We start from the raw sequence: 19,379 nt of genomic DNA, 5'->3' as shown, positions 1-19,379 counted from the left end.
AGTTGTACGCCTTCGTGAGAGCATTAGAGATGTAGCAGCACTATTTATTACCAAAGGAGTTCGTGATCCACACAAACCATGCATCCCTAAAACATCTGAAGAGTCAAGGTAAACTCAACCCCGTTCATAGAATTTTTCCCCTATGTAATCAAATATAAACAAAGTAGAAATAATATTATTGCTGATACATTATCTCGTAGGTATGTTTTGATTTCTACACTTAATTACAAGTTATTAGGATTTGAACATATTAAGGAGATGTATATTGCTGATAATGATTTTTCCACTGTTTATCGTACATGTGAGCATTCTGCATTTCAGAAATTCTATAGGCATGATGGTTTTCGTGATCCACACAGACCATGAATCCCTAAAACATCTGAAGAGTAAGGTAAACTCAACCGTCGTCACAGTAAGTAGGTTGAGTTCATAGAATCTTTTTTTCTCCTTTAAACAAAGGCCGAGTTCATATAATCTTTTTCCTATGTAATCAACAATAAACAAGATAAAAATAATATTGTTGTTGATGCATTATCTCGTAGGTATGCTTTGATTTCTACACTTAACTATAAATTATTAGGATTTGAACATATTAAGAAGATGTATGTTGATGATAATGATTTTTTCACTGTTTATCATATATGTGAGCATTTTGCATTTCAAAAATTTTATAGGCATAATGATTTTCGTGATCCACACATACCATGAATCCCTAAAACTCTGAAGAGTCAAGGTAAACTCAACCGTCGTCACGGTAAGTAGGTCGAGTTTATAGAATTTTTTTTTTTTAAATAAGGGCCGAGTTTATAGAATCTTTTCCCTATATAATCAAGTATAAACAAGGTAAGAATAATATTATTGCTGATGCATTATCTCGTAGGTATACTTTGATTTCTACACTTAACTATAAGTTATTAGAATTTGAACATATTAAGGAGATGTATGTTGATGATAATGATTTTTCCACTGTTTATCATACATGTGAGCATTCTGCATTTCAGAAATTTTATAGGTACGATAGTTTTCTTCTTATTGATGGTAAGTTATATATGTCTAACTGTTCACTTAGGAAATTACTGATGCATGAGGCTCATAGTGGAGGATTGATGGGGCACTTTAGGGTAGCTAAAACTCGAGATATATTGAATGAGCATTTTTATTGGCCTAACATGAAAAAAGATGTTCAGCACATTTGTAGTAGGTACATTGCATGTAAGCAGGTTAAATCTAGGGTTCTACCTCATGGATTATACACATATTTACCTGTGCCTACAATATCTTAAATAGATATATCTATAGATTTTATATTAAGATTGCCTAGGACTAGGAGAGATAGTGATAATATATTTGTCGTCGTAGATAGATCTAGTAAGATGACACACTTCATTGCATGCCATAAAACTGATGATACGACAAATATCACAAATTTGTTTTTCAAAGATGTTGTGAGACTTCATAATATTTCTAAGACAATTGTGAATGATAGAGATGTAAAATTTCTTAATCACTTTTGGAGAGTTTTATGATGTAAATTAGGAACTAAGTTGTTATTCTCTACTGCATGTCACCTCCAAACAGAAATCGTTAATAAGACCTTAGAGTCCTTGTTGAGAGCTGTAGTTGACCCAAATTTGAAAACATGGGAGGATTATTTGCTTATGGTAGAATTTGCATATGATAAAAATATTCATACCTCTACAGGGTTTTCACCTTTTGAGATTGTTTATGCTTTTAATCTTTTAACTCCGTTGGACCTCACACATTTGCCTTTACAGGAAATTCCGGATATCAATGGTCAACGGAGGACAAAACTTGTTAAAACCATAGATGAGAAGGTCAGGCAGCATATTTAGAAGAAGAATGAATCTTATGCACAACACGCTAATAAAAGAAGGAAACGAGTAGTTTTTCAACCCAGTGATTGGGTATGGGTTTATATGCGAAAGGAAAAATTTCTCAATCAGTAAAAATTTAAGTTGAACCCCCGAGAAGATGGACCTTTTCAAATTTTATAGCGTATCAATGACAACGCCTACAAAATTAATCTCCCATGTGAGTACAATGTGTCTACTGCCTTTAATGTTTTTGCTCTTTCACTTTTTGATGCAGATCCATATTTGACGACGAATCTTTTTGAAAAGAGAGGGAATGATTTGAGCATGAAAATTGACCAAGTTGGCGGAAATGATATCTTAATACCAAGTCAGCCTATTACAAGGGAGAGAGTTAAAAGATTACAATAACCCTTCTAACTTTTTATACAAGCATGGATCAATGAGAAAGATGGATTTGGACCTATTAAAGAAGTCAAAGACAAGAAAACAATAAGGCCATTAACCCAAAAGCATAATAGTATATACCATTCACCGAGATGCAAGAGGGAAATAAGTAAGAAAATGAAAAAATTTTGCAAGACATGACAAAGAAAAATTCTAAGAAAATGAAAAAATTCTGCAAGATATGAAAAAAAAAAATTCCCATGGGATTTTATTTTCTAATCATGTGAAAAATCTTTACAATTAAAAATCAGCCAAGAGGGGAAATTGCTCCTAAATTGCAAACTATATTGAGAAATAGGAAAATTCCATAAATACCAAATCTCACGGAAAAAGAAATTACTTGAGAAAGAGGAAAATATATTAGAAGAATTTCTTCTCCTAAATCAGTCACAATTAATTAAGATATTTGCTATTTAAAAAGTTTTTCTCGTAAGTAAATCATATCTATCTTATTTTATTTGTAATTTTCTTAATTTTTACTACTTTTTCATTCTGTTATATATTTAATTTTCTATGTAATTTCTACCATTAATTAGGAGATTATTTTTTTCCTATTATTCACATAGTCTACACTATAAATAGGCTTTTAATTCAGAGTTATAATTCAATTCAGAATTTTCTTTTTACTAACAAAATTCAGATATTTTTGTTTTAAACTTCCAAACTTGTAAGAATGAGTGAGTGAGTTTTCGACCGACTTGTTGTGATAGGAATTGGGATCACTTATCGAGCTAAGTTTTGTGACATCTTTTTAATTCTACTTCTTTATTTCTTTCCCAGTTACCTTAGTTTTTACTCATCTGTTGAGTGCGGGTCAAGTAGGAAGGGTTTACTTAAAATTTTGAATTTCTGATTGATGATTTATATGCAGAGTTTTGGATTTCGTTGTTAATCTCAAGTTCTGCATCAAGTTGTTAGATTCTCTCCTACACCACCCTGAAGTCCTCAATCCAACCAATATCATTAGTTAGACTATCAAAAATTACTTCTTAGTCTCTTAAGGTATATAGATTCATATTCCATTTAGATAAGCAACCATTAGTAGCAACCCACATATTCAAGCTCCTCACATTACTGTACAATTGTTTGTAAAGTTGGAAATGCATGACCCTTGCTTCTTCCCAATCTTACCCTTGTTGTCACAGCTAGTAGAGCATTTACTTCAATCCCCTCCAAGGTCTTGCTCCCCTTAGATCTAGGAGATTCGGACACCTCTTTGCACCTTATCAAACTAACCCTCAACAATTTGTCAACTCTAACAAATAAATTGTTTCAAGAAAACCTCAATTTGTACTTCACTTCACCACAAAGAACATCAACACCACGAGAAGGCCCTAATATGTCAAAACTGTCACCTAGCACTGATCCCTATGTCAATTGCCCAAATGTAAAAACATATTCGTTCCAACTCACAAGGACACTTAATAAGTTGCTCCACCAACTAGTCCTTAGCAACACTGTTCTCATTCTGAGTTGGTCTTTGACCCAAGAATAAGAAGACGGCAAAATCCAGCTCGTTTTGATCCGATTTTCCAATCAAAACCGAAATGGAAAATATTAAAAAGAAAAAATTTAAAAATTTTGAAAAATTAAAACCTGAATTTAAAAAAAAAAAACAGCCCCTTTTGGTCTTAGTCCTAATCAAACCTGACCCAAAAATACTGGTTCAATTCAGTCTTCAGTCTAGACCTTTTTCTTATTCGACACAGAATGGTTCAGTTCGATTCCAGACTAATGAATACTTTTAGTGGAATAACCTACCACGTAAGATGACCTAGACTATCAGTCTTAGTCTATCAAGGCACATAGACTCAAGATTTTATTTAGATAAGCAATTCTTAAGATCCACACATACAATGATCACTAAAACCCCTCAACTTCACATAACAATTTTCCTTAACATTGGGAACTAGCAACTAAGATGCTCTAGGTTTCTTTCCTTCCTTTGTCACAATAGACAAAGAATTTGCTCTGATCCCACTCTACCTTCTTCCTCCCATTAGATCTAAGAGTTTTGGGCACCTCTTTTGCCACTTACTTGGCCAATGGCCTAAAAAATATCACTAGCCAACTCCTCAAAACCATCAAAATTCAACCCCAACAATTTGTTAACCATAGAAGTGCTTCTCAATACCCACTCAATTGCAATAACTAGACATCTATATCATTTCCCCCCACCAACTCAACCCACAAACAGAATACTCATCAAACTGAACTTGAACAAGTTGTTAAGCCTATAAATATCTATCAATACCCAGCCAGATGCAGTAAACTCACTAGGTTTCCACAACACAATGACTCCCGATGATCCCACTAAGCTATCACTTCCCATGACCCAAGTAGATAAGAAACAGCATTACCATCATCACCACACCCTAATGACATCTTTTCACCCTTTTTAAGATATCTAGAGAAATTATATCTACATCATCTCCGTTATGACCAGCCAGGAGATGTAGGCATAATTGGATCCAAAGAAATTGCTCGGAGCTAGAAGGAAATCAATGTTGATTTCAAGGCCTGCATTCCCACTCATCGAGGGGCAAATCCCTTAACTCATCTAAACCAATGGGTGGAAGACTTTAAGAATTTATGTCTTTTCTTACACAGATCAACTTCAAGGATTTGTGTTGTCTTGCTTGGATGTTCAAGGATTTTGTTTTGTGAATATGTGTTTTATGTTGTATGTTTTTAATTATTTTTTCCAAAATTTTCAATTGAAAAAGGAAAATTCAGTTATTTTGGAAGAATAAGCACATAATTATCTCCCCAACACGATAAAATTTACTCATAAGGGAAGCGAACAGAAATACTTTGTGAGTTTAATTCCTTGCTAAATATATATATAGAATTTCCAAAAAAAATGAAATGTATAAATATTTCTAACTTCTAAATATAACATAAATATATTAATTATATTTCTACAATGTTCTTACATGTACTGTTGCCAAATACAAATACTTTGTACAGTATCTCAGTAATGTTTTATCAAAAAATAATTTTCCAAATACTTATTACTTTTGACAATAGGGTTAGTAGCTAAAAAGTTTCCCTGAAACCATATAGGTTCCAACCAAATAAAACAGATCATTTCTAGGGGAAAATCAGAGAATTTCATTGAATTCCAGCAACTAGATGCAAGCTTTCTAAAAACTTAGCAATACCAGTACCAAACAGAGCTAAAATGTGTTTACTACACTACGCTAACCCTTAAAGATATGGTCAGTACTCACGCAAAAAGATGAATCCAAGTCTCTTAAAAACAGCAACCAGCGACACAGAAACGCAACCCAAAAAGACAAAGACCAGCAACGCATAAAGCGGAAGACAAGCAATCCCCGGAAGATACTTGAACCAAAATAAATAAACCTTATCAAGAATACTTTCCCACTAAACTCAAAAGATAAGGCTACGAAACATAGTAAATGAAAATACTTAAGGTAATTTTCCTACATATCCACAGCTTCAACATGTTAACACAACTCAACCATGGTAGAGAGGTAATTCACCTAAGCGTGATGAGAAAAATGTCAGAAACCGACGACCAGGGGGAACTGGTGATGAAGGACGAACGTCGTCGAGCTAAGATTATCACCAGATAAGGTTTAAGATGAAGAGATTTACAGATTGTGAGCGGAATCAAGTTGAGATTGGCGCGTCTGATTTGCGACTGGGCTGAAAGAAGAGAATGGCGGCTAATAGCTATGGCCAACGGGGTGGTGTTTGTGAGGATTGATTTCGTGGTAACCGCAGCGGCTGTCGGTTGTCTCTGAAGTGGGAACCGGTGGAGTAGACGGCGCAGTAACTCTTTAAGATAGAATGGGCCTATAAAATGTAATACACTTTTGCAATCAAACCCACAAAATGTAAAATATTGTTTATATTAATCAAAATAAAAATATATATTTAATATATTTAAAACTTAAAAAATTTTAGCATGTGATTTTTAAAAAATAATATTAAATATTCTTAAAAATCTAATTTAAAATTTCAAATACATTAAATCAAAATATATAATTATGCACTTTATTTTACATATTTTCTTTTTTTTTTATGTTTTACCAAAATAGTCATTCACCACTTATATTTTCTCCATGATTTTTATATTTTTAAAATACTTTTATAATAAAATAAATAAAATACAGTATATATTTTACTATACTTAAAATTAAAATCTGATTTTAATATTTAAAAATAAAATATTATAACATATAATTTTTAAAAAATAATTTTAATTTTTACTATATATCTATATTTAAGAATTTAAATTTATTGTCTATTAAAATGTATTATATGTATATATTGTATATTCTATATTTTCTCATATTAGATATCAATTTCCTTTATTTCTCCGCACTAAACAATCACTTTCAACTATTAGTATCTGTAATTCGTCGCTAATAATTTTTTCTACGTCACATATGCATATTTTTTTTAATTACATATTTTATAATCTTTAATATATTTTATTATAAAGTAATATGCAATCATAAAAAAAAAGATATAGTATCTAATAAATATATAATTTATATTTTAAAATCTTTATAATTTTAATAAGTGGTCGTAATTTAGATTTATTATACTATTTTGAATAATCATGTCTGTTTATTATAAATATTAATATTATAGTTTAACTTTATTAATAAAATTAATTTATAAAATTATCAATTTCAAACATAGAATATTGATATCAATTTATTATATCTAAATGTAATATTTTTATATTTTAATTATATTATTTTTTGTTTATATATTTTATTAAGAAACATACATAATGTTATTATAGTTGAGGATAATATTTTTTATATTCTAATTATAAATATTATTACTTTTACATTTTATTATCTTTTATTTTTAAAAAAAGCACAATCATCATTAGGATATAAGTATGCATTAATTTTGTCATAGATTGTACCATATTGGATTGAGATCCGACTAAAATCAACTTATTCTTATGTTATAGACAGAAGATCAAACTGTAAGATAATTAAAAATCGTATTGATCCATTTTAAACTTATTATTTAGTATGAGATGCTTTAAATTGAGAATTTTGAATTATTTTTTTATTTTTAAAATATAAATAATTAATTTTCAATTAATAAACTTATAAATCTTAAATATGAACTATATAAATATATGTAAAAGATGAAGAGAGTTGCCATGTCCGATGCCCATGCAATGGGAAGAGGAAGAGAGTTGTTGATTCACCAACTTGCTGCTTGCGTGAAACATGACAAAATGAAAGTTGTTATTCATGTGAAAGTAGCAAAAAATGTATCAGTTTATTTACGATTATATTTCTAAACTTAATATAAAAAAGAAATAAAAAATTTAAATTTACTGTAAAAATTGAACAAGACAAGAAAACTATTGACCTTTAATTAGTACATTATATATATAATATATATACATTTTTATTACTTGATATATCATTGTAGATTAGGATTAGATCCAAAACCAACCAATATCTCAATATATTAAAATAAATAATTAGATAATTCATAATTTGATAGGGTCACCAAAACTTGTATACCTTTACTTGTAGTAATAATATCTTCATCTATTTATAAAAAAAAATTATATGTATATAATATTCTTAACATTAGATAGAGTTTTTCTGGTATTTATCGCAGAAGGAGCAATGATGAATGGGAGTGCCTATGGGATGAGTTGGGGAGGGCTAAAACTAAATGGGGTGAGAGGTAGGTGGTGGGAGGAGATTTTAACATGGTATTACATATGAGAGAGAGGTCAGGATTAAATACTAGAATGGGTGAGATCGAAGAGTTCAAGGAGATGATTGATTTGCTGGGTCTTGTGGATCTCCCTCTTAGGGGTGGGAGGTGGACTTGGTCGAATGGTAAGGAGTGCCCGACATAGTCAAGGATTGACCGTTTCCTTATTTCTAACTGTTTACTTATGCAGCTTGCAAGTTTAAATTAAAAGGTCCTTGATTGCCCCATACTTGATCAGTTCCCGATATGTCTTGCCTCGGAAGGCATTATTTGGGGCCACACACCATTTAGACTGGATAATAAATGGCTACTTGTTAAAGGGTTCAAAGAATTGGTGACCAACTGTTGGCAGAACACGGTTGTTGAGAGCATTAGTAGTTTTATTTTTGCCTCGAAGTTGAAAACACTTAAGTATAAAATAAAAAGGTGGTCAAAGGAGGAGGATGGTAGATTGTTGAGGGCTTCTAAAGAATACCTTTCAGAACTGGGCGACTTAACAATAAGGAGATTGAGAGTAGCTTGGGGGAACAGGGGAATAGAAGAAGGGAGGAGGTAAAGAAGAGGGTGGCTGAGTTGATGAACCTGGAGGCTATATCGTAGAAACATAAGGCTAGAGAAAAGTGGCTTAAGGAGGGGGATAGAAACACTAGGTATTTTTACTGTTTTGCAAATTTCCGTAGGAAAAAATAACTATATAGAGGAGTTTTGCTACAATGGGAAGATTTTGAAAGGTAATAAGGGTATGCGGAGGGGGGCTAAAATGTTTTCCTAACACCTCTACAGTGAAGATGAAATCAGTAGGCCCAACCTTAATAATATGCAATTTATGAGACTTAGGGTTGATAGCAAAAATAGCTTGGAGATCCCTTTTTCGGAGGAGGAAGTTAAGGGATGGCTAGATGAGTGTAATGAAGAGAAGGCTCTAGGTTCAAATAGTTTTAAAATGAAATTTTATCAGGTATTTTGAAATGTGATAAAAAAAAAATATGCTTAACGTTTTTAATGAGTTCCATAAAATTGGGTGTTTTGTCGATTATATCAACTCCACCTTCTTAGTTCTTATCTCGAATGTGGCAGAGGCAAAGGATACAAGAGAGTTTAGGCTGATTAGTTTGGTGGGGAGTTTGTACAAATTGATTTCAAAAATGATTGCTAGAAGACTATTAAAGGTATTAGGGGAGGTGATTGGTGAAAACCAAAATGCTTTTGTTGAAGGTAGACAAATCCTTGATGCTGTAATGATAGCTAATCAAGTTATGGATGACTTGGTGAGCTGGAAAAAAGAGAGCATTTTGTGTAAAATCGATATAAAAAAGGCTTACGATTATGTGTGTTGGAATTTTGTAGACTACATGATGATGAGGATGAGTTTTGGGGTTAAATGGCGTGGGTAGATCAGAAAATGCATATCTATCTCCTCTTTTGCGGTCTTGGTGAATGAAAATCCATCTACTTTCTTTAATGCTTCTAGAGGTCTCCACCAAAGGGATCCTTTATCACATTTACTTTTCCTCACTGTTATAAAAGCCTTTAGTAGATTGATGAAGATTGTGTGGGAGTTAAACTTATTGAAAGGGGTGGAGGTGGGGAGGGGGAATGAGAGGCCAAGAATTTCTCATATTTTCTTTGCAGATGATGCTCTTATTTTTTGTGAACCTTCTATAAATGCTATGTTACATTTGATGTGCATTCTCCTTTGTTTTCAAATGGTGTCCGACCTTAAAATCAACATGAGGAAGACGGGTGGTTAGAATTGGAGATAGAAGGGATGAAGAGAAATTGACTATGGTACTTGGATTTAAAAATGATACACTCTCTATTAAATACTTGACTTTACCTCTTGGGGGCAAATTCAAAGATGTGAAAATATGAGAGCCTATTGTGGAGTTGTTTGATAAAAGATTGGCGGGGTGGAAGAGAAATTTTCTTTTGAAAGGGGAAAGACTTACTTTGATAAAAAGCACTTTGATTAATTTACCCATTTAGTATTTATCTATTTCAACCATCCCGATCAACATTGCTAATAAGATTAAAAAAAATCCAATGTAGATTTCTTTGAGGTGATGAAGAGGAAAGTAGAAAATTCCATCTAGTTAATTAGGAAGGTGAAGAAATTAGTTTGTGAGGGGAGGATGAATTTGAAGTCCATTAGGGAGTTAAACTGTGCATTTCAAAGGAAATGGTCATGGAGGTCACTTGTTGAAGAGAGAAGGATGTGGAGGGAGCTGGTGAATTGAGAGGAGAGAGGTGAGAGGGGAAGAATCAAATTGCATGGAATGATCATGTGGAAGAAAATCTGTGATGGCAGTGGGTCTTTTATGGATTATGTTAGGTGATAGCTGGAGAATGGGGGTGATATCAGTTTTTGGCATGATGTGTGGGTGGGCTGTTGCAAACTTAAAGATTGTTTTCCCAAAATTTATAAAATTATTTATGATAAAGAGGCCAAGGCGAGGGATAATTGTGTTAAGGTGGGGGAGGCGTTGATTTGGAATGTAAAGACTATTAGAAATTTGCAGGATTGGAAAATTGATGAGTTATGTAATCTCGTACGATGTCTTGACAACAGAAAATTAAATGATTTTAGAGATATGACAGTATGAAAACCTGATGAGAAGAAAAACTTCTCCGTGAGATATAGGATTGAGAGGATCTTAGGATAGTCATAAACCATTTAATTGACTTATAGCTAGTTGGCGTACTTGGGTGATACTCACTTGATATCTTTGTGAATAATATTTTTTCTTTTTTCTTTCAAATCTTTTTTTGTTCTTAACATTAGATAAGATAGAACAAAATACCAACCAATGTGTCAAAGGAAACAAAATCCTGCTTACTATCTACCTTCACTTTTAGCGCCAAAAAATAAAACTGAAAAAAACAAAAAAAGTTCAATGCTAATTTCCCGCCAATTGCCTAGCCCTAGACTCGCCTTCCCTTGTTCATTTCTTCTTCAATTCTAGTCCCGAAATGCCCAGATCCTCAATGGCGGAAGAGGAAAACACCGAACCTGTCCGACCTGGATTCCCGACGCCGAGGGTCAAGAGAATCATGAAACTCGATAAGGACATTAACAAGGTTAACTCGGAGGCTCTATTCCTCACTACGTGCTGCGCAGATCTTTTCCTCCGCTTCCTCGTTGAGAAATCCGCGGAAATCGTCGCCGAGAAGAAGCGAAAGACGTTGAAACTCGAAGATCTGAGGATCGCTGTGAAGAGGCACCGGCCGACGAGCGATTTCCTCCTCGACTCGCTTCCAATTCCTACTGTGTCTATGGATCGGCTAGTGACGGATAGGGCCCAATCTCGGCCCATCGCTGAAAAACCGGTTCCTGCTGGTACTCGCCGCATAGACAGTTTCTTTCGTAAATCTGAAAATGAAGCGCCGACGGAGACCAATGATTCTTAGTTTTTGGTTTTCAAAATTTAGTGAAAAGTGAGCAGATTGCATATGCTTCGGATATGGCCTGTACGGTTTGCAACTAACTGCAGTTGTGTATTATAACTTAAAAAGTTTAATATATATAGGTTTCCCTTGAATTCTTCATTTCATGATAATTCCAATTGTTGATTGATTCCTGGCAAACTTATCTTGGTACGGTGGCAAAATGTGTCGAAGATTCACAGGGAAATAGCCGAATAGGTAAATTTCATTTTGAAGAACTTGAGCCTTCATCCTTTCCAATCTCGTGTTAAGGTTCTTTAATGTCCATCTTATGTGTTTGTTTCTTGATTATCTTGTCTTTCCTATATCTCCCTTGCCTTGTGATCATTGTAGACAGCCATTGAATTGAATTTGATAGATTCTGTTTGGAACTATTTCACGTACTTTCACTTGTAATAGACTGTATATAGCACGCTAATCACTCGGCACTTTTGATAAATTCTCCATTGACTGTTCAAAGATTTGCTTAGTGTTGGTTTTGTATACAAACAAAAACAGTTGGGATGTAGATTGTTATACAGTTAAAATAATCTTGGTTCTTGTCCACAACTAGTATCTTTTTGCAGGATAATTGAGTCTGTAAACTGGGATACTCAATATGTTCGTAAGAACCAACCTAAAATTGAAATATGGAAAAGAAAAAGAAGTTACCTGCATGCGTACTTATTTGCAGATATTTATTGTTCTTGTTTTATCTTTCAAAATTTTCTAGTGAATTTTGAAAATTTACCGAATGTTTATAAAATCATTTTAATACTCTTCCAGTTCACTTGCTACAAACATTTGCACTTTCTCTATAAATGAAGATCATAGTTCTAAATTTTCATCTATAAATTTTGAAATTGGTCTTCTCCCAATAACTGATATGAGCAATCTTATCTCTATATCCATCTGGTATGTCAATAAAGGGGAAAGCGAAGATAATTGGAAGGGACAAATAACAGGGACAGTTACTTTTTCCTTGTCCTGTGAGTGAATTGTTATGGCAGCATCCTTTTCTATGCCTGGAATTTGATTTGCAATTGCATCATCGATAATAGTAGCTTACCAAATAGTGCTTCTCTTACATCTGGGTTCCTTTAATTGCAGAAACATAAATATTTGGCAATTATATAATCAGCCTGCCTATATTTGATTTTTCAGGTCATAAGGAAATTCAAGCTTCTTTACTGTGTATTTCTTATGATATGCCTAACCTTAATTTTGCAGGAGGACTGAATGTTTACAATTGCAAGAGCAAACTCCTGAATGTCAATTTATTTGTATTTGTTATCAAGATTCTGAAGGGGTCTATATAAATGAGGTCAATACAGGAATTAGATACACAACGTATTTACTGAAACTGATGTAAAAATGGATTTATTCTTCTAGAAGATACATCATCCTCAAGCAAAGAAATTTCGAAAACTTCTGGTTCTGATCTTGACAAGTCTTCCACAAGACTCAAGGCGATATGGGGCCAGAAAACACTGAGACCACTGAGGCAGTTTCATCTCTAAGATGAGAAACAAGCTGTAACTGAGCTGGAACTTTTTATCCTTGGACTGCTCTTCCTTTTCTGATGAAGGATATGTCGTGAGTTGTTGAAATTTTGCCATTGGACTCCAACTTTTCGATGCCCAAGGACAGCCTTCTGTTTATAGTGGTTGCATTGCTGAAACCTCCGTTCAAGCTCCTACTTGAAATATGCCGACTACTGGTGGTTGGCCTTGAAATAGAGAAACTATCCTGCTCTGTAATTACTTGGCTTTGAACCTTTTTCTTCTGCTGAGGAAACGCCATCTGATCAGGTATCAGATTACATAAAAGATGCTATTGAATGTGAAATTTTCTTCTCTGTTAACATTCTGATGAGAAAGCTATATACGTGGACTAAAATAGAGACTGATGAATGGCATTCTATTTCGATAGCAGTTTCAAACAATACTAACCCGTTGTCTTAGCTTCTCGTCCTCTTTTTCCTGGCGCAGCATGTTGTACTCCTCCAACATTGCAAGGAGAGGTACCTAGAAAAGCAAAATGTTATTTTTCTTATTATTAGTTTATGGTAACTGTAGATAATGCTCCCGTATTTGCAAAAAACTATTCAGCTACTTGTGCCCAATAAAATAAACATAGTTCTATCTACATCCTTCAGGTAAAAGATTCTCACCTCATCATATAGGAAAACTTTCTTTCTCTCTTCTTCCCAGCTCTTTGTTTTTGCTATAAGTGTTTCAACCACTGCTGCAATGGATCATTGTATGAAAATAGAAACATCATTGGATGGATAAACTAACTGCTTTAACAGAAAGCATCAGTGGTTTTATTTATTTATTTTTATATATAATCATTTTATAGGATTTATCAGTTGTATTAGTGATTTGGGTTTCTTCTACTGAATCGAGCAAATATCTAACACAAGAAATTTCCTATTTTACCTGGGATTTTGTTGACTGTTACCCTGGCCCGTTCTGCACGTCTCAGATTCTTATGAGCACCTCTGCTGACTGAATATCGATTCTCATCCTGAAAAAAAAATCCGTCAAACAGGCATGAGTGGTCTAAAGTGAAAGCTAGTAATGTTTGGACCAATGTTGAGAGTATTAACCATGCTATATTCTTCAAGCCACCGCTCCTCGTCACGTGCTAACATCAATCTTTCTACTTTCTCCATTATTGTTTGCCGACTAGAGGCTTCTTCCTTTGCTCTTGATATCTGTCCATCCATGGTCATGAGGAGATTGGCATGGTCAATCCCCCCTTTTGTCGGTTTTGATCAGATTACGACACTTCAGATTTAAACAACACAAGTCTTTCTATAAAAAAAGCTCAGTATTCACTAAGTCACACCAGATTTTATGAGGTTTATGATGTTTTCCATCTCCGATCTTGAAGGTATATACATGTGTGATTTATTGCATATCTCTTCTAGTTCATTCTGCTTCTTTAGGAAAAGTTCCTTCATCTTGCTTGCTTTCAATTGATCTAGTCTCTTGACTTCAGCCTCAGCCTTGCAACAATTTAATTACTGTTTAGTCTAGATGTTTTCTGATATACTGAAGTTAGATTAGATACTATGTATCTTACCTGCTGGATTTTATTTATAGTAAGGCTTCCAGGATAAGAAACTTCTGTTGATGAGATGGATAGTAAATTAGTTACATGGGAAAACGGTTGACGATCTTCGAAGGGTGTGTTCATAAGATTCCACAAGTTCTTTAAGGATTTACCAAGATGGTGAAGCTGCCAAACTTGCAAAATGTAAATTAGAGTTTGTCATGATGATCTTCTACCTAACATGTTAGTGGCACCTTGAATAAATGGAATAAAAGCTCAACAACCGATTTTTCACGTTGATCTTTGTTTTTACTTCCATGAATACATGCCATGAGCACAGTCGACAAACTTGTATGTTTTATTGCAACTGGATTTAAATAAGATGCGGTCAAAAGAAGGCTAAGATCAGGAACATATGGGAAGGAATGGTATTTAGAGTTCACCTTCTCAAGCCGCTGTTGTTTTTCGTCTTCAAGAGATTCCACCGTGCTGTTTAGCTTGGCCAATATACTGTCACTTATGTTTTTGGATATTCCGTACAGTTCATTCAAGCTTGGATGAACCTTAGTTATGATCATAGAGGATTCAATCCCCAGGATTGCAGATAAATCATGGATTGTACTTATGTACTTTTCCACTCTCTGAAGCCTGTCATTCTTTCCATCCATGGAAAGAAAATGGAAGTAGGAGTTCCTTAATTTCTCAGTTTTGATGAATATAATGAAAATGTGCTTGCTACTAACACAAAGAGCAGTGAAATACCTTCTCATTGTGGAGTCTTTGAAGTTCAGTTTTATATTCCTCTAATTTCTTGAGAGAGAGATCATTCTCATTCACTATGATCTTTGTTGATGAATCGTCATATTCTGATTGACCTGCTACTTGTGCAGAAATTTTCTGAATTTGCCCTTGCACAGCTCGAAACTCGTTCACTCTCTCCTCTTTTCTCAACCGCATTTCTTGCAAAGCAGGTGACATTGAATCTAGCTGTTCCTTGAGCGTCCTTCCCGTCTTTTCTGGCTGTACAAACAGTAGTTTATATGACTCAGGCAAGTATAAAGTATCGTGTCATTTACGCATATTCTGTTTTAGACAGACTAAACTCTCACCACAGCATGACTCACAATCTTTATTGTTGCATATGCTGCAAAGATTCTAACAGATCCTTTCATTTAACTTTCTAGAACGTAAGGGGTAGCTTACAATAGACCTTTAGCACAGAATTCAATGATGATAGAAATTGATTTTGAGCTTTTATAATATTAGGTTCATCAGAGAGAACATTGTAAAATTATTATTTGGGTTTTACACGTGTATATGTGTTGTATTTGAAGTGCAGGCTGTAAGAGGCTGCTAGATGTAGAGTTTGATAGATCATGTACCCGGGCAGGAAGTGATGGTTCACCAAGGGATAAAAGAAGATGGGTGAATTCAGCTTCAGATTCTGCCAACTCCTGATGCAGGCGAGCTCTTGACATGTTTGCTCGATCAACTTTTCTCCGGTAAACTTCTAAACACTCCTCCTCCAAATCCAGCAAAGCCTTCTCTCTTTCAAACTCATCTTCTCCGACTTCATCCCATATCATCTGTCTCATTAACATTACATTAGAAAAACAATACACGCAGACATGTTAAACTTCTGAAGTGAAAGAAATTTGCTAATATGCATTGCCTGCAGTTCTTGAAGTAAATATCCACATGAAGTGTCTAAACCATTTGATGTCTGAAATGAACCCATCTAGATCTTCCAACTTAGTGTCTCTTTGTGTGCGTTTGGATATTAGAAGACAATTGTTAGAGAGAGAGAGAGAGAGATAGAGAATGAGAAGTTGTCAGCATTGGGTATCAGTTTTTGCTTCAAAGACAAGAAAGGCTGATAAGAGAGAGAGAGAGAGAGAGAGAGAGAGAGAGAGAGAGAGAGAGAGAGAGAGAGAGAGAGAGAGGTTAGGTATATTGAAACTTTGGGTTCAAGGCTCATCTACTTGTATGGCTAATGGTCCTAACTCGTATAGATGGATACACCAACTGCCTCTTCTCGTATTTGAACTCTATGAAGTACAAAAGAAGATACCTCTCTTTTTATCATTTCTTCACTTCTACTACTTGGGTTAGGCTGCTTTTTTCATGACTTTATTATTTTAGTAGTCTGAAATATAGACTGCAACTGTTGAATTTTTAAACCTTTTATTTATACGAGTTAAAATTCATAAATGGCAGTGACAATATAAATTTTATTTTTATTTTTTTGTTTACCCGGTAAGACAGAGAATATCTTAGAAACATAAAATTTTTATGAAATGTAAATTAAGATTTGAAATTTGAAAAGAAAACAAAAAAATTCTTGTGTAGGTAACTCATTTACTTTTAACTTGTAAATTATAAGAAACGAACATTGGTAAGAACATTTTGACATTTAAATGAAAAACTTTATAATTTTACAAAAAGAATTACATCTCTAATAATTTATAAGTTTGTGAATTAAATTGTAACAAAAGAAAATTTTAAGACAAATAATATATTTTTGTTAAAAAATATTAAATATATATTTTTAATTTTTATTATATTTACAGTAGGATACTGTTATATATATATTTATTAGGTATATATCTTACGTTATGCATGAGTTATAATTTTAAAAATTAATTATGTAAATAAATTGTAGTTAAATAAGAATTAAATTCTATTTTTGTAATTGAAAATTTTAAAATTATTAACTATTATATATACTATCAAAATTATTTTTATATCTAAACGTTATAGAGAGTATAATTTATAGTCAATTAAAAATTAAATTTTATTTTATATTTTAGAATAAATATTAGGTATACTATCATATTAATTCTTCTACATTTTAAAATTTGAATAGATAATCTTTAAAATTTTATCTCTATATCATATATACATATATATTTATTGTAAAAATTCAAAATCTTAAAAAAATAAATATATATTGTAATGACAGAAATGATTAAAGGTTTAGAGTTTATATTTCCTACATAATAAATTTAGATACTTAATAGGATTACGGAACTGTCCCTTTAAATAAGTTTTAATAATGGAATAAATAAAAAAATATACTAAAATCTTATAGAGTTAACCTCCGCTGGACAACTTTGATGGAATGTAGGAGACATCTTTTATTTATAAATTTTTACTGTTCAAGATTTGCGTTTTGGTTTTCCTGATTTGAAATAATTAAATAAAAGGAATGAGGTACACTAGGCAGTAAGAATATTACACTTAACACCGATACGAAAAATCAAAAGTTGGTAAAAATTGAAAAACAACCAATGAAGTCATTATCATTTTTTAAATAAATTCATTTAACATAAAAACTGTTATTTTCATATTTATCCTTATGAGTTTCCAAAATCGATCTAATAAAAACAATAACCAAAATAGTATTTTATTACATGTTTAAATGAGCGATAATAGTAAAATTTGCCTTCTTACCTGCTTACTAGTACCTCTGAGGATTCATAGGGATCCTCCATACACATGGACCCAATATCTAACTTATCAATTAATCGACCGTTCCTACATTCCATTTGGTAATAGATACCAAATATACCACCGATTCAATACATTATCCGATATGAGGGTGATCTATACCTCTCAATTCATTTCAGTATAGAACTTCTCAATTCCGTTCGACTGAGATAATATCCACTGTAGAATTTTTCCTATGTACCGGGTCCATACACCCTTCTCTAATATACCCGATGAGCATTTCATACATATATCTACATCATCAACCAATCACCAATTACATACCAACATTTCATATTTACATATTAATAGTAAATTATACAAAAAGATAATACGCAACTCAAGAAAAATATGATTATGACATTTGTTTCGAATCAGTCAGTAAGTGAGAATAATCAGTCAAACAATTAATGAACGAAACAGTAATTTGAATCGCAAGAAAGGATCACGAAGGCCAAAAAAGTGAAAGAAACGAAAAATGAGAAGGGACTTATCGGAGGAGTTTTTAGTTCGTGGCAGCAGCGGCTCGGTTGAGTTCTACTCGCATTTTTTGGTTCACCCTTTGGCGTTTTGGCTCCGATATGGGTGTGGAGAGGTTCGAAACTCAATTTCGAACGAAAGAAAAAAAAATTTACCTTTTCGGCGTCGGTGATGGCTTTAGTACGGCGGCGATGGTGACCGGTCTTCTTATCTGGCGACTGGTTGGATTTCTGGCGCCCCTTTTCTTCTTCTTTAATCTTCTCTCTAGCGGCTAGGGTTATGGTTCCCTGTGAAGAAGAGTTTCAATAATCCTCTTCATTAAATCTGGGTCGTCCGTAGGAGAAGATGTGATCCATTTTCAGGCGTTGGATTGCTCTTATTTGGAGAATTAATCTGAATCGCACGATTTGATCAAATTCAGACATTTGATCGCGTTTGAAAAGGAAATTGATCTGGATCGTTCGTACGCACGGAATGCGATATGGGCTGTTGGATCTGCTGGCACACAGATCGCCCGCGGGGACGCGTGTCCACATGTCTGGCACATGGCGCACGGAGACCGGCCGCGTTGCTGACGTGGTGGTCCATGTGGCCAAAATTTTATTAATTTCGTTTTTACTCGAGTTTTTCATATTTTTTTTTAAATAGATCCTCCATTATTTTTATTTTAACTTTAATTTTTAAAAATATTTTTAAATATATATTAAAATTCAATTTTTTAAAAAATAAAATTTAAATTATTTTAATTTATTATTCCACATATATTAAATTATCTTAGACCAAATTTTTACATTCGCGAGTTACATAACTATAATTATTATATTAGTTTTACTTTACATTTTAAAATTTGAGTAGATAATATAAATTTTTTTTATCCTTTATACAATATATTTTTATAACTAATATTAACAT

General features: G+C 33.2%; 3 protein-coding genes and 1 long non-coding RNA gene across 7 annotated transcripts in view; 2 read left to right on the top strand and 2 right to left on the bottom strand.

The window, feature by feature from the left end:
* LOC110815950 (transcription/mRNA export factor) overlaps positions 1-6,148 on the bottom strand; it is a 28,846-nt gene extending 22,698 nt beyond the window's left edge. Inside the window, exons 1-2 of the mRNA XM_088222018.1 lie at positions 5,789-6,148; positions 5,513-5,627 (exon numbers count right to left, since the gene is read on the bottom strand). Coding sequence (XP_088078144.1) covers positions 5,513-5,596 — 84 coding nt within the window. The 5' untranslated portion in view covers positions 5,597-5,627; positions 5,789-6,148. The remainder of the gene's footprint in view (positions 1-5,512; positions 5,628-5,788) is intronic.
* A 4,687-nt stretch (positions 6,149-10,835) lies between these two features.
* NF-YC13 (nuclear factor Y, subunit C13) lies at positions 10,836-11,554 on the top strand. Its single transcript, XM_022043924.2, has one exon. It carries the CDS (start codon positions 10,986-10,988, stop codon positions 11,421-11,423), a length of 438 nt encoding a protein of 145 aa, XP_021899616.1. The 5' UTR covers positions 10,836-10,985; the 3' UTR covers positions 11,424-11,554.
* Positions 11,555-12,650: 1,096 nt separating this feature from the next.
* On the bottom strand, positions 12,651-16,406 carry MAP65-8 (microtubule-associated protein 65-8). Of its 4 annotated transcripts, none has more exons than XM_022043922.2 (11): positions 16,171-16,406; positions 15,881-16,084; positions 15,261-15,518; positions 14,942-15,154; positions 14,529-14,684; positions 14,292-14,451; positions 14,050-14,201; positions 13,880-13,967; positions 13,612-13,682; positions 13,391-13,465; positions 12,651-13,241 (listed from the first exon to the last, which is right to left on the bottom strand). In XM_022043922.2, the coding sequence occupies exons 1-11, from the start codon at positions 16,234-16,236 to the stop codon at positions 12,993-12,995; spliced, it is 1,692 nt and encodes a 563-aa protein (XP_021899614.2). In that variant the 5' UTR covers positions 16,237-16,406; the 3' UTR covers positions 12,651-12,992. The 4 variants fall into 4 exon arrangements, with proteins under 4 accessions (XP_021899614.2, XP_088079210.1, XP_021899613.2 ...); XM_022043921.2 differs by having other exon boundaries at positions 12,652-13,241; positions 13,612-13,685; positions 16,171-16,405; XM_022043923.2 differs by having other exon boundaries at positions 12,652-13,223; positions 13,612-13,685; positions 16,171-16,405.
* LOC148253522 (uncharacterized) lies at positions 15,409-16,709 on the top strand. The gene is made up of 2 exons (XR_015821710.1): positions 15,409-15,547; positions 15,838-16,709. It is a non-coding gene; the product is annotated as an uncharacterized LOC148253522 (long non-coding RNA).
* The last annotated feature ends 2,670 nt before the right edge of the window (positions 16,710-19,379 follow it).

This window comes from Carica papaya, chromosome 6 (assembly GCF_054855325.1).
Source record: "Carica papaya isolate Zhongbai chromosome 6, ASM5485532v1, whole genome shotgun sequence".
NCBI lineage: Eukaryota > Viridiplantae > Streptophyta > Magnoliopsida > Brassicales > Caricaceae > Carica > Carica papaya.
Note: the sequence above shows the minus strand (reverse complement) of the source record. Positions and strands in the feature narration are given on the sequence as shown.

What these genes read in the sequence shown, in the direction of transcription:
- MAP65-8 (XM_022043921.2), bottom strand. Translation starts at nt 16,236, where the DNA reads ATGGGTTCATTTCAGACATCAAATGGTTTAGACACTTCATGTGGATAT. An exon ending in CATAAACCTCATAAAATCTG is followed by an intron (nt 14,202 to 14,291) that starts GTGTGACTTAGT and finishes AACCGACAAAAG; the next exon opens with GGGGGATTGACCATGCCAAT. An exon ending in ACGAGAAGCTAAGACAACGG is followed by an intron (nt 13,242 to 13,390) that starts GTTAGTATTGTT and finishes ATACCTGATCAG; the next exon opens with ATGGCGTTTCCTCAGCAGAA.
- NF-YC13 (XM_022043924.2), top strand. Translation starts at nt 10,986, where the DNA reads ATGCCCAGATCCTCAATGGCGGAAGAGGAAAACACCGAACCTGTCCGA.